The sequence below is a fragment of the Pipistrellus kuhlii genome, unplaced genomic scaffold (genome assembly GCF_014108245.1).
Source record: "Pipistrellus kuhlii isolate mPipKuh1 unplaced genomic scaffold, mPipKuh1.p scaffold_m20_p_2, whole genome shotgun sequence".
Lineage (NCBI taxonomy): Eukaryota > Metazoa > Chordata > Mammalia > Chiroptera > Vespertilionidae > Pipistrellus > Pipistrellus kuhlii.
In genome coordinates this window covers 2,434,180-2,454,598 of record NW_023425515.1, presented here as the reverse complement: position 1 = coordinate 2,454,598, position 20,419 = coordinate 2,434,180, and the positions used below count along the sequence as shown (strand labels likewise).

The 20,419-nt window shown below is 47.6% G+C and overlaps 1 protein-coding gene across 3 annotated transcripts in view; it reads left to right on the top strand.

The window, feature by feature from the left end:
- The window catches only part of DSCAM (DS cell adhesion molecule), a 394,883-nt gene that overhangs the window by 299,996 nt on the left and 74,468 nt on the right, over positions 1-20,419 (top strand). For all 3 annotated transcript variants that reach the window (XR_006742300.1, XM_036446831.2, XM_036446832.2), the window contains exons 16-18: positions 2,468-2,538; positions 15,387-15,627; positions 17,409-17,555. Coding sequence is in view for 2 of the 3 variants with exons in the window: in XM_036446831.2 (XP_036302724.1) it covers positions 2,468-2,538; positions 15,387-15,627; positions 17,409-17,555 (459 nt within the window). In the remaining variant the exon portion in view is untranslated. The remainder of the gene's footprint in view (positions 1-2,467; positions 2,539-15,386; positions 15,628-17,408; positions 17,556-20,419) is intronic.

Here is a 20,419-nt window from a genome sequence, read left to right as displayed (position 1 = left end):
AAAGGCGGAGCCAGCCTGAGTGACCCAAGAGGAAGCAAGAGGGGAGACCTGTGGGTCCAGCAGTGCCCAACCTCCTGCCTTCACTGTAGTTCCAGCCATACAGAATTGGTAAAAGTCGCCTTGCCTGGTAAAAACATTAGGAACTGTACGTTTTGTCTTCACCTATGACTGTTTTACTGATTGAACAGTTTGGGCTTCTGTAGAAATGCAGATAATTTATTTTGGAAAATCACATTCATTATTAATTCTTATTTCTAGCCTTCTTCCTCCCTCAGGGAAGAGCTAACTATTCTGTTTTGTTTTATTTTAAAACAGGAGATTATACTTTATATATTAGAGTTGCCCTTCAAAAACATGTATATTAATTCTTAAATGTCAAGGTCAATACAGCTTTCCAATTTAGTTAAATAAATTGATACATAATTGCTGATCTTCAGTACTTTCAGCATTAGAAATTCAATCTTCCTTAGACTATAATTTTACAGAAATTGTTTCTTTGCAATGAGATGAGGCCCATGAAAAAAATTACAACTCAGGTGCTGTAAGGAAAGGCTAAAATTGGGAAAGCAGACTAATTTTTAATATGAAGTTTTTATTACAATATTTTAGAAACTTAGAATGGAAAATGCAGTGCCAAAAAAAATATTCCTAATTATATTGGCCACAGCTCCAACATGTGTCTTAGGTTGTTTACAGAACATTATGATATGAATTTTATCGTCCCGTTATATAGAGAAGGGGACTGAGGCACAGAGAAGTTATGTAACCTGCTTGCAAAAGCAAAGCAAAACCAACCAACCAACAAACAAACAAACCTCCCACATCTACTAAGTGGTAAGTCTGAATGTGAACTCAGGAAGAAAGAGTGAAATGCCCGTCAACTTAGCAACTACAGACAGTCTCTGACTTATGATGGTTCCATTTATGATTTTTTAATCATGCTTTTGTTGATTTTAGAGAGAGGAAGGGAGAAGGAGAGAGAGATAGACACATCAATGATCAGAGAAAATCATTGATCAGCTGCCTCCTATATATCCCACACTGGAAATTGAGCCCACAACCCGGGCATGTGACTAGGACTCCAACCATGGCCTCCTGGTTCATGGGTTGATGCTCAACCATTGAGCACACTGGCTGAGATGACTTTTGATTTTTTGACTTTATGATGGTGCCAAAGTGATATGCATTCAGTAGAAACCATACTCCCAAGTGAATGTTGACCTCTTCCTGGGCTAGCAATACATTGGATGATATGTTGGTGAGGCTGGGTAGGTGCAGGGAGCCACAGCTCCCAGCCACGTGATCACAAGGGTGAATAACCATAGACTATGGTGTGGTATTAAATTTATTTTTATTTACGATGATTTCAACTGTCAGTGGGTTCATTAGGACATAACCCCTGGCAAGACAAGAAGCACCTGTGCATCCTGTTATTGCTCAAAATTCCTTTCTCTGAAAAAAAGGGAAACACTTCCCTTGACCTTGCCAGTCTCCAATCTGACCTCCATCTCTACTCTTCCTTTCACTTTCAAATTCTTCACAACGAGCTTACATTCACTACTTCTGCTTTCTTAGCCCCTGTGCTCCTCACCCTTCTGCCAAGGGCATCGTGTCCACAGAAATGGGCTTTGTGACTGCAGTCATCAACCCAACAACACCTTTCCATTCAAAACGGTCCCTCCCTGCTGACTCCTGGGCCTCTGTTTGCTTCTGCTTCTCAGATGACACTTGACTATAGCTGTGTCATCTCATCTGTCCTGGTTAGATCACAAACTCAGGGGGACAAGCATGCTCTACAGCCCTTAGTTCTACACGATGTACTGGGCACACAGTACATTTCTGATACGTGCTAATTGACTGTAACTAGATGTAATTGGAACCCAATAGCCATTAGAAATAGGTTGGTGTGAGATGAACACTTTTGCTTTTTAACTTTGCTTCTGCCATTTGTGGCCATGGCCCCTAGTTAACAAGAATTTTTAATTGGAAAGTATGAAGAACTAAAGCAAACACAGAGACTCAGGCAGAAGGATCCTCTCTCTCTCTCTCTCTCTCTCTCTCTCTCTCTCTCTCTCTCTCTCTCTCTCTCTACTTCAGTATCTCTGAGTAGCTGGTCAACCCCAAAGCCTTGTCACTAACAGAGACTTCCAAGGAAAGGAGAAGGGCCTTCACTCAACAACTCCCCAGGCAGAGTTTATAAAAGAAATGTCTTATGTTACCCATTGACTTGCTCACACTTGAGTTTACTGATCAAGTTGTCAAGGCCATGGAGAAGAAGAAGGTGAGGACACCCTGGAGAGTCACTTTTCCCGGGTCCTCAGTGCGCAGTGACTCTGCCAGATTGGTGTGCCCCCCAACACGCGTGTTGGTGCTGAGCAGCCTGTCTTCGGGCCTGGCCCTGCTGTGTAGGTGTCAGTCCGTGTGGAACCCGCCTCTAACGGTGTGTGGGGGGATTTTGGTCTTTCAGCTCCTGATGGCCCACCTCAGGAAGTCCACCTGGAGCCCATCTCGTCTCAGAGCATCAGGGTCACCTGGAAGGTAAACCATGCAGACACTTGCTTTCCCGGCACGGTTTCCATGGAGGCGAACACCTCACTCATGTTACCTGTTACGATGCTGAGACACTAACATTCAGTTCTGCCAAATTAGGTTAAAAGCCCTTTTCTTAAAATTCAGGATCTGTGTCCACATTTCTCATACTTTTACAGCAAATTACACATCCACAGAGAGTGGCAGGGCTGTGTCTTATTTTTATTCTTTGAATCCTGATTGAGTCCTAAGTGCTGGTCTCCAGACAAATCGTGGAAAGACTGCCTGAGTGCACCTCTGATTGCCCCCTTGGGGAGACCGTTTCTAATTGCTTTTCCTAAGTGGCAATCACGGTGTGTGGCGAGCCCACTGAGCTGGCAGGAAGGAGAGAAGTCCTCCCTGTGCCACCTGCTAGCTGTGTCCTTGAGCACACACCCCCAGCCCACCCTTTCCTCACCATCCAGCAGGCTGCATCCCATGCAATGGTCCCTCATGTTCAGCTGGCAGGTGCAGATGCTACTGGCCAGCAGGGGGCCTTGGCCATTGCTGGAAGAGGAAGGAAGCTTGAGTCACGTGCAGACAGAAGGCTGCTTTGTCTCTCCCAGGGTTCCACAGCAAAGCTCCCAATAGAGCAAGCTGTAGAGCCTTATTCCGGTGCCAGCTCGTCACAGACTAGTACATTAGTCACCGTTCCCCGGGGACCTCACCTGGCGTCACTTACCTGGTGGGTAAAACTGCGTTGAGAACTAGTCACCCCTTCGTGTGCTCTTGGAAACAACTACTTTGGGCCAAACTCCACTGTAACTCGGGTGCTTGTTGTTGGGTCAAAACATCTGTGAAGTTACGCTCACCCATCCCATTCCGGGTTTCTCTCAATGCATGGGTTTCTCCTTGCCTCTTGCCTCCCCCTTTTTCCTGTCTTCTCACTCCGAGAAGGGGAAGGGGCCCAGTGAGGACTCTCAGGCACACCCTTCCTGGAACCATCAAAACCAAGCCCGTCCTTGTTTTCCCCTTGGAGCTGAGCTCTGTCACTCAGTGCCCAACGTCCGTCTAAAGGGGGTTTTCATTGCAGGGGTGGGAACCCCTTTGTTGTTCACATGAGCCCCCGCGGCAGGCCCCTTTGTGTCAGTGAGTTGCGATGCCAGCAGGCAGCAGGCACGAGGGTTCAGCTGTTCAGACAGTCCGGCCGCAGTGGGGGGAGGGGGTCATTCGTCTTTGTGAGCACATCCGCCAGCTGTGAGCATCACACACGTGTCGTGAAAGGCACTCAGCAAGCCCTGACCCCTCCCGCGCCCCAGCCACTCTACAAACGAAGCACTGGCTCGCTCTGGCTGGATGAAAGGCTGGGAAGTCTCACCTACTCGCCCTCCTTGTTCCCTGTCATGTGAGCACCCCTGAAAAAAGGCCAGCGATTTCTGTGGCCCCTATAGCTTTTGGGGGCCTGCTTGAGAGAGGTGTCTGTCCACAGAGCCCTTGTAACTAAGCATGGGAACCCTTCAGGCTCTAAGGGCTTCACCTTCTTTCATCTCCATCAAACGCAGCAGCAAAGGCAGTGATTGCAGTTAAATTTCCTCTGAACGCCGAAAGCATGAACGCGGCATGGGCCTTCAGAGGAAGCCTTGTTCCCATGCGATCGTGAACCGGTTGTAGGATGCTGTTCACGGAACAGGCATCTGTCTCCATAGCGGGGGTTGTTGACCGGCCTGTCCGCACACAGACGGGCCTGTGGCTGATCTCACACCGGATGAGGTAAGGGCTGCCCCTTCGTTGGCCCGATTACATACGGAGAGTGTCCCACTCAACCACATTGTGTGCTCATCCGTCATCTAAAGCAGATGCAAAGCGGGATATGGCATGGTGCGTACATGGGAAAAGTTCCCGGTTTACAGTTAGTGTCGGGAGGTTGCAGGAGAGGAGGAGGAGGAAGGGCGGAAGGAAAGGAGCAGTTAGGTTAGCCCAGGAGGGAGCCCACCGCAGGCAGCTGGGATGCGAACACCGGGATTGTATGTAAGACTGTGGTGGAACTCATTCACTCAGGGTCACAGGCAACTGATGGGAGGTAAAGGATGTGCTCCAAGGAGGGACGCGCCTTAGGAGGGAGAAGAGTTCTGGGGTTTGGGTGGGAAAATGGCTCCTGTAGTTGCTAAACCTCTTAACGGCCAGGGCAGTGGCTTTCTATAACTCCGGGGACAGATGTTCAACTTAACTATTCTACCAGCAACCCTTCTGTAACATACACCTGCTGTCAGCAAAATGAGCAGCTTTCCCCTTTTATTTGTTAATTCTTTTGTCAAAGGAAAATTTCTAATGTTGGCATTATCAAGTCTGGCACAGGGGCCTCAGGCCTACTGAAGAGTGACCAAAACCCAAAAGACGCTCTAGGCCGGTCAAACTCAGGCTGCAGGGCCTGTTACAAGTTTGTCGTTTGGTCCTTCTCCCAGTTATGGGAGACCATGCAGGTCCCCCGAGCTGTCCATCTCTCTCCTTCTCCTCTGCCATTGCACACTCTTCATGCCCTTCTCCCCTCGCCTGTGCAGTCACCCTCACTCAGCCCTCCCATCTGGTGTGCCTCTCGGTGGCCAGGTGTGGATCTCCAAGGTGGCAGTTGTCGTTTGATCCTCTGTGTCACCCGTTACCCTTAGAGATGGCTCACTGCTGTTCCCATCATAAGGTCTCTGCATCCTCTGCTGTTCTCTGGGCTTCTCAGAGGCAGGGAGTGTCTCATTCATCTTTGATTGCAAAACATTTCTCCAGAGAGACGTGAGGCAGAGATGTTTTTCCTATTGATGTAAACATTTTGTTTTGAATGAGGAATATTTTTAGAGCCACGGGCTGTCCCAAATAATGAGATTTTTTTGCTTAAGTTCTGCGGTGCTGAAAACCATGGGGAGTCTGAGGACTCGGGATAAAAATCCTGACAGCTGTACCACTTTCTTGAGCCCCAGTGTCATACCCTCTGGCCAAGATTTTATTTAGGGGAAGCCGTGTTCCAGAAGAGTCATGTACATGGCTTCCATAAAGTATGAATATGGAGTATTTGGGGACATAATTAAATATCAGCAATCTGAAGAGTGTTCTTAATGAGAACACCGTATCCCCACAATCCCCAATAATTCTACCTAATTGGGCCTTCATTACCATCTATTATATGCTGCCACGATGAGCTCTTGCAGTGGGAAAGGGCTAAGCCTGCTTGTAAAGCCAGTGACCTTCATCGGAATGATTTAATGAGCTGCGGTCTCCACTCGGCTCCCGCCCTGAAACCCCTCTGCCTCCAGGAAATGGCATGCGTGTTGGGAAAGGAGCACCTGCTCGGTGCCCAGGTGCATCCTGGGAGTCCTGGGCCAGGCATCTCCCTGAGCACCTGCTCTCTGCCAGTGCCGCACCCATCGCTTGCATGATTCTGTCATAAGGTCTGAGCCCTGGGAGGACCCCATTTTCCACGGAGGGGGTTCCTGAAGCTGGAAGGACATACCTAAGATCAGAGGGCTATCACAGTGAGGACCCCACCCCAGCTGCCCCACTGCCTGTGGGCTTCTAAGCAACTCATACATGGGTGCCTGTGCAGGCCAAGATGGTGGCTCACCACAGTAAGATTCAACAAGTACCAGTGTCTTTTCTGATTCCTTCCACCCTCATGTTATAAATTCCCCCCGACCCCATTCGAGTTAGAGAACACAGGGAAAATGGACATTTTTTACCTGCTGCCATTTTCTTACCGAACTATTGTATAAGTAGAGTAACTTGAGTAAGTCAACACTCTATGTTTCTATATCAGTGGAATTAATTTTGCTTAAATGTTTCACTCTTGCTTTAATCCTTAGGCTATGAAACATTAGAAAAGTTTACTTTTATGAACAAATAAGTTGGTGCTACGGTTGGATTTATATAGCATCTTTATCAAAAAGCCTGATGGCCTTCATGCTTATGAGTGCTTAAGGGACTGTCAGCCCTCTTTACTTTAATAAGTCTTTCCCCTGTAACAAGAGAGCATAAAAAACTAAAATTTCAAAATCTTTGGATCATTCATATAGAGTATGATCCTTCTCTCTTGACTTATTATGGATGACTAGACTATAAGCATTGTGAAGGTAGAGGAAATATTTGTTTGTTCACTAAATCTTCAGTAGAAGCAGTTAATTTTATTAAAGAAATACTGGAATCACTCCCAGTGTTCACATTTGTGTTAAATAATTTATATCAAGGAGGGAAGTTTTTCCTTTGAAAGCCTCTGGACTCCTTAGAAAGCCTTACCTGACTACATACCCATCTTACTTTCTGTGGGTATATAAACTATACAGAGACCATTCCTACAGCCATTCATTGCTTATTTGCATCGTTTGGGATGGAGTCTACATCCCTGTCCATCTGTCCACTGAATTAGCCCTCTAAGTGTAGGTCTGTGATTGGTCTTCTCCAAAACCCCCAGTTATCTTCCCAGAGCACAGCCAACAGCGGCCCGTGGAAGGCCGCTGGCTGGCCTCCCACCCCCAGCAGGCAGTCCTCTTGGTTCCCTACCTCCAAGTGCAGTGAGAAGATGCTGCCACTTGCACAAAAGCAGTTCTGCTGCCAAGAGTGTGGGATCCAGGTCTAACACCCGGGCGTGCTGGGGGAGACCTTGGCTGGGGCTCAGCATAGGAAACATGTCTCCATTCAGTCCCAGTAGAAAGCTGTGCCTCTCCGGCTAATGGACCCTGACAGGACATAAATTGAACTTGGACTAGAGACTAGGACAGAGGCCATGTACATTCCCCAGTTGGCAATCCTTTCAGATGGTTTCTTCTGAAAGCTTTGCATGGAGCCTGGGTGAACCCAGCACCGTGTAGGGCGTCAGAGGACAGTTCTCTTTAGATGGTTAGGTTATAAGCTAGCAGGTTACTAGGATCTGGAAAGCAAGGATGGCCTTGTTTTCTTTTACTTAGAGAATTTTTATTAAAAATGCAAGTAAGAGCCTGGCTGGCATGGCTCAGTGGTTGAGCATCAAAATGCAAGTAAGATTAATGAGTAAGAACTAAGGCTACAATTACAAGAGCATTTTGGACTTTTAAAAATATATATATTTAGCCGAAACCGGTTTGGCTCAGTGGTAGAGCGTCGTTCTGCAGACTGAAAGGTCCCAGGTTCGATTTTGGTCAAGGGCATGTACCTGGGTTGCAGGCACATCCCCAGTAGGGGGTGTGCAAGAGGCAGCTGGTCGATGTTTCTCTCTCATTGACATTTCTAGCTCTCTAGCTCTCTCCCTTCCTCTCTGTAAAAAATCAATAAAATATATTTATATATATATATATATATATATATATATATATATATATATAATATTGATTTCAGAGAGGAAAGGAGAGGGGGAAAGAGAGAGAAACATCAATGATGAGAGAGAATCATTGATGAGCTGCCTCCTGCACACCCCCAAACTGGATATGGAGCCCACAACCTGGACCTGTGCCCTAACCTGACCAGGAATTGAACCATGACCTCCTGATTTATAGGCCAACGCTCAACCACAGAGCCATGGTGGCTGGGCACATTCTTGACTTCTATTGATGAGCAGCCCTAGGTCTTTCTTGATTTAGTACATCAACATCAGACTTTATAAGTGGATTCCAAGTTCTAAAGTTAGGTTATTAGTATAATAATTGCTTAGGTCAGGATAATACTAAAAATTACTTACTCATCTAGTAAGCACACTATAAGTAATTTTAGCAATGAAAACTTAGTGTCATAGATGTGTATGACCATGTTATACTTACAGTGAAAAATTAGAAGTATACATTCAAATGTAACTGGACAGTATGCCCTTATATTATGCATAAAGTAGGATTAGCATAAATGCATCTACAGCAAGTAAATTGTGTAAAATAAGAATACTGTGACATAGTATGAAGGTGACTTAGGATTGGACTTCAAGAAGATTAGATATCTTCTGGTCTCTACATCAATAAAAAATGACCTTGAGCGAGTTGCTTTGTCATTGCTGAGACCTGAACCCTTTTCAGCAGTGTCAGTCTGAGTGCCCTTTCCCTTATGTCATGGCCAAATAGATAACAGCGCATCTCATTGGCAAGTTCTCTTCCTGTTCTGCTCATAGCACAGGCTGGAGAGAGTTGGGAACAGAGGACATGAGAGCAGGTAGAGTATGTAGGTTGTTCCTTGAATAACAGCCCAGATTTGATCCCCATTCTGGATGCTCAACCCTCTGATGGCTCTGGACAGCAGGGTCCTTTCTGATAGCAAAGATGTCCCAGTAAATGCAAATATTATGACATTTTCCTGATGAATAACTTTTGTATATAAAATAATCTAGTAATAGATAAAGAAGTAGTAATTTCAAGAAAAACATTCAAAAGACTGCCTGTGGTATAGTTTTACTGGTTTTCATAAAATACCGACTCCACTTTTCGCAGAGAACAAATCTGAAGGTCACATTAAAGTGAATATGGCATAAGGATGCCTCTGTCCATAACAAACAGCACGTATGAAGGTGGTAACCCGCACGGCCCAGGTGCACAGTGGACTATCCCATCATTTGCATAAGTGTGTTCTGTGATGTTCATGCAACAACAAAACCACTTAAGGACACATTTTTCAGAACATGTCCTGTTGTTAAGCAGCACATGACTATACATAAATGGAATGGAATCCGTGGAAGGAGCTGATGAGTGTACACTATTTAATGTGCTTAATTTTCTTTGCTGTCATGGAGCCAACTTGCTGGTGACTTTTTTCATTTCATTAGAGAAATCAAATGAGGTAGATAAGTTAGTACTTGGAGCGCAGAATTAGAATGAAAAAGAAAATTAAAAAAAAAAAAAAAACTATGTCTAAACAAGAAGTCCATAGACATCAAATGACACCTGCTATGTTGCAGACATCTCTTCCAAGCCAAGGCAAACAGGCTGATGTTACCTTCATCATTTAAAATACTGGACAGAAAAAAAAATACTTAAAAAATAAAATAAAATGCTAGACAGAGCCTGGACATAGTTGCTCAGTGGTTGAGTATCGACCTATGAACCAGGAGGTCATGGTTCAATTCCCGGACAGGACACAAGTTTGGGCTGTGAGCTCGATCCCCAATAGAGGACATGAGGGAGGCAGTCACCAGTGATTCTCTTTCACCATTGATGTTGCCATCTCTCCCTCTCTGTCTCCCTTCCTCTCTGAAATCATTTCTCAAACCTGAATGAAATATCTTCGTTGTTCTGAGCACATCTCATTGTCAGATCATGTGCCCACTCTTTATTTCAGACCTCCCTCACCCTTTCCTAGCCCTCGATGGACAGCAATGTTGGGGAAGGGGGTGGGGGGCACATGGTCGGCCGTACTTACCTGTATAAGACCAAATTACATAGTGTAATTTGACTCTAAGAAGAGACAGAAATGAAAACACGCTTGGAGGCAATGACATGAGATTTCTCCTCTCTCTGACTTCATTCCCTCCAAAGCTACGGTCCATTCACCTGGGGAGGCTGTGCTGTGAGTCCTTGATGGAGCCACAGCTCTGCTCCATCCAGCTGGGTGTCTGTCCCTTCTGTAGCCAAGGCCCAGGTGCCACGTGTCCCCTCACTCCAGGGTGACTTACAGAGCTGTGAAGGTCTCCAATCTATTTGCATCCATTCCCTATTGTTCTGCAGAGAGCGACCAGGAAATTGGGTTACCGGTGACCTGAAAAATCGGGGAATGCAGAGTCATTGCTTTTTAGCTAAATCGTCCATCCCACGTGAGGCCAATCCTCAGCTTTTTAATGACTCCCCAGTGACAGCGGGGTGCTCAGACCCCAGCATGCACCAGGCTCCCCTGTTGGGCTTGTTACAATGCAGGTCACCAGCCCCCTGACCCCTCATGGATTTCTGATTCCAAAGCTCAGGGTGAGCCCCAGTGTTCCTTGAGCTCCCACTACATCCCCGCCCTGACAAGCACCCCAGCTCCTCCCCCAGGTCACCCTGGGCGTTCTGCTCCACCCTGGGTCATCTCTGCTCCTCCGTGCAGTGGAGGATGCTGATTGCTTTTGTCACCCTGTCCTCACAATGGCTGGCTCCGGTGACGTGACCCCTTCCCTGGGTTCCCTCTGCCTCTGTTTGGGAAGTCACCTCTCCCAGATTCCTTCCCTAATGTGCTGCACGAACCTTCAGCTCCGCAAGCGCCACATTGTCGTTCAATCACAGAGTCACCGCAGCGCACTGCCCCCCCACTTACACACACACACACACACACACACACACACACACACACACGAAGCCTCACGCAGACCAGGCCTGTTCCTGCCTGTGTACACTAAGGGGCAGGGAAGGCTGGAGGAGATGCAAAGGCAGCCCCCACCCCGTCATCAAAGGAAATGGGTCAGGGTGCATTGCACCTGAGTTTGGAGGGATCCAAAGGGAATTTTCAATTCATTTTGCAACGGAATCACTCAGCACGCAGGAGCCATGCGTGCTCACGGACTGCGGAATTCTGCCGTGGAGGCTGTGCGCTCGCCCCGCAGTGCCCTGGCTGCCTGCGAATGCAGTCCCTGTGGTGGGCAGGGGAGGGGGCAGGAGCAGGGCCTGGCTGTGGCTCTGAGAAGCAGCCATGCCTGGCTAATCACTCACATCCGAGCGAGGGTGCCCTGCGCACCCGCACATCCCTGCTGGCACCAGCTCTCTTAGGAGCGAGGAATCTGCCAGGGGCAGCTGCTGACTGATTGGGATGGACGAGCAAGACACAGGTGCTACTGTTGTCATGGAGATGGGAAGAGACCTTTTCTCAGAGGGAGCGGGAGGGACGAGGAGGCTGGAGGAAGGGCACTGGGAAGGGTGGAAGAAGGCTTTAGAGAGAGAGGATAGGAAGAAAATAAAGGCCAGGCTGGGAAGGGGGCCCAGAGGGCCACCTAGGGCAGGTTGTGAGACAAAAAGGAAGAAATTGGGATCTTTGCTGGACCCAAAGGTAAATGAAAGGAAAGGAGCATTCCATAGGGAACGACGATAAATGAATTCTCACATGTGAACGTGGCAGTGAGTAGGCGGGGCCTGCTCTTGGCACTGCAGTCCATTCAGGAGTGCTGAGCACAGGCAAACACAGGGCCCTGGGTCCCCTCCCGGTCTGGGAAGACCAGCAGGCTCTTGCTGGGAGGGGCTCGGACCGCTGACTCCCAACTGCAGAGTGAAGGGTTTAGGTGTGTGTGTTTTTTTTTTTTCCACTCACATACTTTCCAAAGTCCTACTTTAATGCGCAGTAAGAGGTGAGATTTGCTTGGAATCTATAGGTCTGTCTGGAATGATCCTAATTGAAAGCATACATTACCCGCCAGCTGGCTGTGCATGTGAACAAACTCTCTGGAATCCTTGTTTTCAGAAAGAAAAATAAATGGGTGACACAGTCCAAATAAATGGGCTCAGAAGAATCTAACAGGCAAAAACAAAAAGCAAAAACTATGGCATAGCAGGATTAAAATCTAATTCTAAGAAGGACTAGCAGGATTAAAATTTAGTTCTAAGAAGAATGTAAAGCCCTAGCTGCTTTGGCTCAGTGGATAGAACATCTGCCTGTGGACTGAAGGGTTCGGGTTTGATTCCAGTCAAGGGCACATGCCCCGGTTTTTGGGTTGTTCCCCACTGGGGGGCGTGCAGGAGAAACATCTCTCATCATTGATGTTTCTATCTCTCCCTCTTCCTTCCTTCCTGGAATCAATAAAAATACATTTTTTAAAAAGAAGAAGAATGTAAATATTTATTTAAATGTTTTTATTTTTATTTTATTTCAGGTAGAAAGGGAGAGAGAGAGAAATATCAATGATGAGAGAGGATCATCGATCAGCTGTCTCCTGCAGGGCCCCTACAGGGGATTGAGCCCACAACCCGGGCACGTGCCCTGACTGGGAATCCAACTGTGATCTCCTGGTTCACAGGTCAACACTCAACCACTGAGCCATGCTGGGCGGGCAAAATTTATTTATTTTTAACAAACTGTTGAAACCAGGCAGAACAAAAACACCTATGCTGTCTATTGTATTTAAGCTAGTTAGAATGGTTTGTGGGTTGTTGTTTTTTACCCATGGGGAGGGGGGGACAGATTTCTCCACCTACTGTGCAAACAGATCACAGCTGTGATTAATGCCCCCAAACCCAAGGAGCTAAATGTCAGCAAGCAGGTCCCTCTACTTGCAGAGGGTATTGTTAACCTGGTTACTGTGTGCACACATGTTCTTGTGGGCATTTTCCCCCTTCCTCATGCTTTCTTCTTGGTCTGCCTTCGTTGCCCTCATACTGGGACCCTGACCTAGTGTCTGAGGGCGGCTGCAAGCCTCCCAGGGAGCCATGGCAGGTGTGGCTCAGCTGGCGGGGTGTCCTCCCTGCACCAAAGGCTTGCTGGGGTTTGATTCTGGGTCAGGGCATTTGCTCAGGTTGCAGGCTCGAGCTCAAGTGCAGGAGGCAGCCGGTGGATGTTTCTCTCTCATCGATATTTTTCTCTCTCTCCTTTTCCCTTCCTCTCTTCTTTAAAAATCTTTAAAAAATAAAATAAAATAAAATAAAATAAAATAAAATAAAATAAAATAAAATAAAATAAAAAAGCTTCACAGGGATTCTGTTGAAAAATTAGGATACCTAATGAGTGTAAACCTAATTTTTAAAAAACATAGCCTTTCTACTGGGGTCACTGTATTTCATATTTAAAAGCTGTGTGAAATAGAAGTCTCTTTGTTTTAAATTTGACTTTTAGATTACTTTTGCAGGAAAATTAATTGTAATAATTAATTAAATGATACAAATTCAATTCAGTGATTCAGGTAAACAAATTCCAGGTAATCAAATTCTCAAAATCTAAAATCTTCATATGGGATTTCAAAGCAAAGTGAAAAGTCATAGTTACTAATGTGAAAACAGGACTGCACAAGCATGTCAAACTCACAGTCCTTGGACCACATACCTCGTTTATTCGGCCCCATGTGAGCCTTCGAGTTTGACGTTCTTGGCGTAGACATTTGCTTATAACTACAGTTAGTTCGGGTCTAGTGGTGCCTACTCGACTGAAACAGCGGTGGTTCACATGACGGTCCCATGGATACCTGTTAACATCATGTTAATGCCTGAAATCAGAGCAGTTGAGAAAAACAGTGGGAATCCAAGAAAACCATAAAGGAGGAAACTGACTCTAAAGAGAACTGTGACTTTACTGCTCCTGTGTCACTCAAACTCACACCTAAAGGCAGCTGGAGGCATCTGAGCCCAGGGGGAGGTTGGCCTGTTAGGCAAATCCATAAATATTTGCTGAACTCATTCATGCCTCTGCTGCTCACACTTTCTTCTGCCTTCTCACTGTGGATGCCCTCGTGCACCTGTGTCTGCTGGCCAAGGACTAGCCCCCCAGACAGCTCTCCTATCTGCATGCCCACTGCAGTGGTTTAGGCTCCTCCTTGGCTTTGTCCTATCCCTGCCCCTCTCTGCAGGCTCCACCCACCACCCATCCTCTCCCCTCCCCTTCCATGCCCACCTGGGCTCTGCCTCTTCTGGCTGCTGCGACCACTCTCATCGCACCACTTCTGGAAGCCTGCTGGCCCTCACCGTCCACTACCGCACACTTGGACACTTCAGACTTCTCTATGGCCCCTGAAGTGTTTGTTTCCTCTCTCCAGCTGGATCGCTAAGCATTTTCAGGGCAGAAAACACATTTCAGAGCCCTGAGAGATCAAAATCCATGGTTTGTACTGAAATGCATACACACGTGCACACACATGTGCTCACATACATACACCTGCATGCACGTGCACATGTATGCATGCACTCCAACACATAAGCACATGCATACATAACACACATATAAGTGTGCGTGTATATATAAAATACACACACGCACACTTATATGCACATACACATGTCTATTGACTGCCTAAAAGTCTACAAAACCTTTATTACTTTACAGCATCACTTTGATGGTGTTCTTATAACATGTTTGAGAAGAATCTGGTTTCTCTTAAAAGGCCAACATGTCAGCCAAAATTGCCCTGCCTTTGACTGAGCGGACCCTTCACCATCAGCAGAGGGAAGCTAAATCAGGCCCCTCCTGGCCCAATTTAAATTGCCGTAAATGACCCATAATGATCCTGTGAGCAGTGGACTCCCCTTCACATCCAGCTTTCAACCTGGAAACGCCTTTCCTCTGGAATTTCCATTTCGAGTGTGAGCCCCAAGAAGGAAGGAACCATTTTTTTTAATCAGTTCTGGCACCGGCCGCTGTGGCGGTTGGTTGAGCATCATCCTGTACACCGGTCACTGGTTCGATTCCTGGTTGGGGCACAAGCCCCCTCGTACAGCAGACAGCCTATCAATGTTTCTCTCTTCCATCAGTGCTTCTCTCTGTCTCTCCCTCGCCCTCTCTTTCTAAAACTCAATAAAAATATATTTTTAAAAATTCTGTCCCCCTGTGCTGGGAACTACCTGGTCGAGTGTCCAGAGCAGTAGATTTTGCTGGGTGACCTTGTGAGGGCTGGTGTACACTGAGACCCCACAAACACAAGCCCTCGTCCCAAAACACTTAGAGAAGCCAGCCATGGCAGCATGAGGAGGGGTGGAGAGCACAGGCCCCGGTGCCAGACCCCACCCTGTCCCTCATGCCTGTGACCTCCTGTGTCCCTGGGGCGGGTGGCTCTGGGTCACGGGGCTGCAGTCAGGGCTGGCTGCTTCATCCATCCAGGGGAAGGAAGAGCCCTGGCCGAGAGCAGGCCCTCTACCTGCAGTGGCTTCTCCTGATGCGGTTCCCATGACTACACTCTGTTATTATTATTCCCGTGGTTATTCGATTTCATTTTCACTTCCCTGACAAAGGGGTGGGCGCTGCTCTCCCTCCAGTGGAGTCTTCTTTAGCGTCTTCTTTCCTCTCCTGCACAGGCTCCCAAGAAACATTTGCAAAATGGCATCATCCGAGGCTACCAAATCGGTTACCGCGAGTACAGCACTGGGGGCAACTTCCAGTTCAACATCATCAGCATCGACACCACCGGGGACAGCGAGATCTACACCCTGGACAACCTCAACAAGTTCACCCAGTACGGCCTGGTGGTGCAGGCATGTAACCGGGCCGGCACGGGGCCTTCTTCTCAGGAAATCATCACCACCACCCTCGAGGATGGTAGGTCCGCTGGGCTGGGCCCAGGCTCCTGGCTTTTTTCCTCCAGGGTTTGTTCTGGTTGGGATGCTGGATCTCCACAACCTGGCCCCTGCTGGGCTGGCTTTGCAGTGACAGAGGCAGCTGGCCTGCTGGTGGTTGGGGTCTCCATTCTCGTGCATTTGCAAACAAGAATTGGGCTTTTTCCTCATAGCACCAGGCTCTCATTCTGACCAGGATGCAGAAATCCCGTTTTTTAAGAATTTCTCCCAAATCGATGTTCAGGAGGGTTATTCCCCCCCCCCCCTTTCTTTCTTTCTTTCTTTCTTTCTTTCTTTCTTTCTTTCTTTCTTTCTTTCTTTCTTTTTTTTGTTTGTTTTGTTTTTGTTGTTGTTGTTGTTGTTGTTGTTATTATTGCTTTCTATTTTCAAGCATCTGAGATCAGGGAACACACCATGAGTGGACTTTGGAGCAAATCTCACGGTGCTGGCGCGCCCCCTAGTGACCATAAGAATTAATTCTCGCTTTTCAGGACTGTGAAGGAAACCTGAAAGCCAGGATTGATGGTGGTGCTTGGAAAGACAGTGCCCCCTGGTGTCCAGAAACAGGGTGTTGTGGGTGCCGAGATGAGATGTGGGGTTAACTGCAGGAATAAGTAGCAGATAAGAAGGCAACAAGCATGCATTGCAATAGCTCTTGTGCTATATGGGTTTGAGGCGTTTCTTTATCAATGCACAATTTCCTCTCTTGAAGAAATCGATGGCGTCCATTGGGAGTTTCTGGCCATCTTTTAGAGAAAGAGAAGTCTTAGGTAACTGGGAACCTACAGACGGGGGCTTTCTCTCCGCCTTCACAATCTTTGCCACATATGCCCCAGGTTTATGCTCTGATGCGCAGTTTCCATTAATGCACATGGCTCAGTCAGTATTTCCTTCCCTCTCCTACAGGCAGCATGTAAGCTTTGCCTCAGCTCCATGTGGGACACTACTTCAAATATTTTCCTAACCTGCATTTTAGTCCATTTTCTCTCCTTCCCCGGACAGAATGTTTTAGTATGGAAAGGGGGCTGCAGGGGCAGATGAGGCAGTAATTGAGCTATGATGACATGCTTTTTTTTTTTTTAACACTTTTCAGGAGCTAGACTTACAATTTGCATCCCAGATTTTTCTTTAAATATATTTTATTGATTTTGTACAGAGAGGAAGGAAGAGGGATAAAGAGCTAGAAACATCAATGAGAGAGAAACATTGACCAGCTGCCCCCTGCACACCCGCCACCGGGCATGTGCCCACAACCAATGTACATGCCCTTGATCGGAATTGAACCTGGGACTTTCCAGTCCACAGGCTGACGCTCTATCCACGGAGCCAAACCAGCTTCAGCATACATCCCAGATTTTACTAAAGAGAGGGGACGTGTGGTACAAAGTAAATGCAGCTTAAACCCGTAGATTACAGGGGTGACGACACTACACCAGACAAGAACCGGCCTTCACTCTGGCAGTAAGATCCGGAATGTTCACAGCTCCTCCAGCCGGAGGCAACCTCCTTAGAGTGAAGTAAGAAAAGAGAGACTGAGGCAGCCTATTAGGACATAGGCGTAAACTCGTGATGTTCTACTGAGTTGCCCATAATACTTGCACAGGGACAATATTATAGTATTCAGTTTTCCTTAATTCTGGGAATCGAGAGCAGTTGTTTTCTTTGGCTTGTGCATTGATACATGAAACTAAGGTTGCTGATTCGGTATTGCTCTGCTAATAAAACCACCCACCATCATTACAGACTCTCATTATTTCATTCCAGTGCCCAGCTACCCCCCTGAAAACGTCCAAGCCATAGCAACATCACCAGAAAGCATATCCATTTCCTGGTCCACGCTGTCCAAGGAGGCGCTGAACGGCATCCTCCAGGGCTTCAGAGTCATCTACTGGGCCAACCTCATGGACGGAGGTAAGAGGGTGAACCGGCGGCCTTGCGTTTGCCCCAAAAGATACGCAATGGGATTTGCAGACCCGGGTCCCCATGTGGGTTTGGGACATGGTGGGCGTTTCTTTATCATTGAACAGCTTCCTCTTTTCCCCGCCTCCTTCTGTTCCTATCTCTCATCCAGCATGTTAACAGGTGTGTTCAGCTCCTTTTTAAAAAATATATATTTTATTGATTTTTTTACAGAGAAAGGGAGAGAGAGAGTTAGAAACATCAATCAGCTGCCTCCTGCACACCCCCTACTGGGGATATGCCCACAACCAAGGCACATGCCCTTGACTGAAATCAAACCTGGGACCTTTCAGTCTACAGGCCGACACTCTATCTACTGAGCCAAACCGGTTTCAGTGTGTTCAGCTCTTTAAGGCACCACGGTCCCCACAAAAGTAACTGGGGGTATAGGAAGTGACGGAGCGTGGGAAATGTAGGCATAGGTGTGTTTTCCTAATTATAAGTACCTGTGTCAAACCTCTGCAGGCAGCACCAAACCTTGGTCTGAAAGTTCCACGTGATGTAGTTGCTAATAGATTGGCCTCTTTCTCTCCAACGGAACTCAGCAGGGCAACGTCCTAAGTTCCCGGGTGACCTCCAGGGGGGTCAGAGGAATGGAGGATGCCTTGAGGGGGACGCCATTGCCCCCTGAGGAACCATCATATCCGTGTTTGCATCCTCTTCTTCCTGTTTCTCATCCTCCTTCCCCTCCCCCTGCTGCTTTTTCCTCATTCTTCTTGTTTCTTTATGTTAGTTTTTCCTTTCAAGTTTTAGTACAGAAAGTTTGGGGTCAGATGTTTCTTAGGTCAAATACATGTGGTGACTTTGCTTTCAGACTGTGGGTGTCGCCAGGCCAGGCTGATCCCCCTCGATGGGCATGATAGGTGTCCACCTGCATGGTGGCCTACCAGGAAGGCTCCTAGGTCTGCTCACTGCATATGAGCCAAGATTTTGGAGACCCACACCCACATCCTCCACTGCTGCACCCCTGCCTCTGGACCTCACTTCCTCCTGCACCCCTGTCTCCAGGCCCCACCTTCTCCTGCATCCCTACCCCAAGGCTCTGCCTCCTCCTGCACCCCTGCCCTTGGGCCCTGCCTCCTTTCTGGCCTGGGGTGTCTTTCAGTCCCTCGGAGTGGGTGTGGCCTCCTGGTGCACACTCTCCTGAGTTTGAGAAAATATCTGAGCCCCTAGATACACCCTGCTCCTGCTCAGGACCCCGGGCCTGCTCTGCCAAGCAGGTAAATGGGCCCCAGGGGCTCTCCTATTGATCTCAGGAGGGAAGGAGCAGAGGATGGCAATTTGCTCAGTCCCTAGCAGTGTCCCACCCTCAGCTAGTTCTGTCTGTGGCCAGACTTGCTTCTCTGGCTGAGGCTGAGACTCGGTTTCTCCCATGCCCAGCATAGCCCCTGCTGGGCTCCAGGCACTGGGCGGCATTCTGTAGAGCCGCCTGCTCGCCCTGCAGCGGACGGGTTTACTGAGCATCTGCTCAGTGCTAGACGCGTCTCCCCACTGAGGATGCAGCACCCGCCGGGGGTGTTCCAGACAGGGGAGCGAGGGAGGATCTCCGAATGTACACTACCAGCCCAGCAGTGCACAGCCAGTCCCCGGGCAGGTTCAAGTACATGATTCTCCCACAACCTCACTCTCCCCTCCCACACATGCTTCTACAAATCCCACAGGTGTAACGTTAAAAACAACAAAAATGTGCCACAGTGTCTATGGTATTGAGGTGAAGCTATAGGGTATCAGTGCATAGACCTGGTCTGGTTCCCACTCCTCATCTTGAACAAGACAAAACCGAGCCCCTAACACTCCCCTAAAGACAGCGTGACCCTACTATTACTCCAGTTTTCTTCTTATTGGAAACATTTCCAGAGTCCAGTGAGGACTCTCCATTCATACTTCCACATGTCACTCATCTTTGCCAACCCTGCCTAAGTATCTTAAGTCCTGTGATGGACGATGCGGCTTACTAGTATATGGTTCCGTCAACTTGACGCTCTTAAAAGTTTAAAAATTTGGATATTCAAACACATAATCTTAATAAATGATGCTTGGAATGCAGTGTTCCAAATACTGTTAGTCACTGCATGAAGGTCAAAGTGATGTGCCTCATGCCCAGTGGAGAAGCCCTATACTCACCTTTGAGAAGATGAGACAGAAACCCTCTGAACAGAAGCCTACTCACCAGCCCTCACGCCTTCCCTGCCACCTACGGGAGGCGCCATCCATCAGGGAGCAGGTGCTCTCGTGGAATTCCTGGGCGCTTTTGCACAAGCTCCTCAGGCTGCGGTCCTGAGTTTCCCCCGGACGCAGAACGTGTAATGACTGTGTAGAGATCTATACCCACTGATTCTTGAGGACACATTGCACACACACTCACTCACTCACACATTCACACATACACACTCACACTCACACATCTGCACACAGTTCATACACTCATATACACTCAGTCACACATACTCTCACTCACACTCACACTCACACACACACTCAGACAGGCCTGGAGAGGCTGTTATTATCACCACTGTGATTAGCAATTGCCCCAAAGGTTCCCAAAAATCTGTGTGAGACAGCAACTTGCTATTGCTAATGTGACCAGATAAAATAAAACTGGTTCACGTATCTTTGATAGCATAGGCTAAATCGCAGGATGCTTGTGATGTGTCTGAATATTTCCTCATAATCAGAAAGTTAAGTAATGTGGACGCCTGCCAGAGCACTTCCTCTAAGATTGCCAGGGAAACTGCAGACTCTGAAGAGTCACCACTTCCATCTGAACCTGAGCTCCTTCTCATCCCCTTTGTCTTCAGGACAAAAAGGGTGGATTC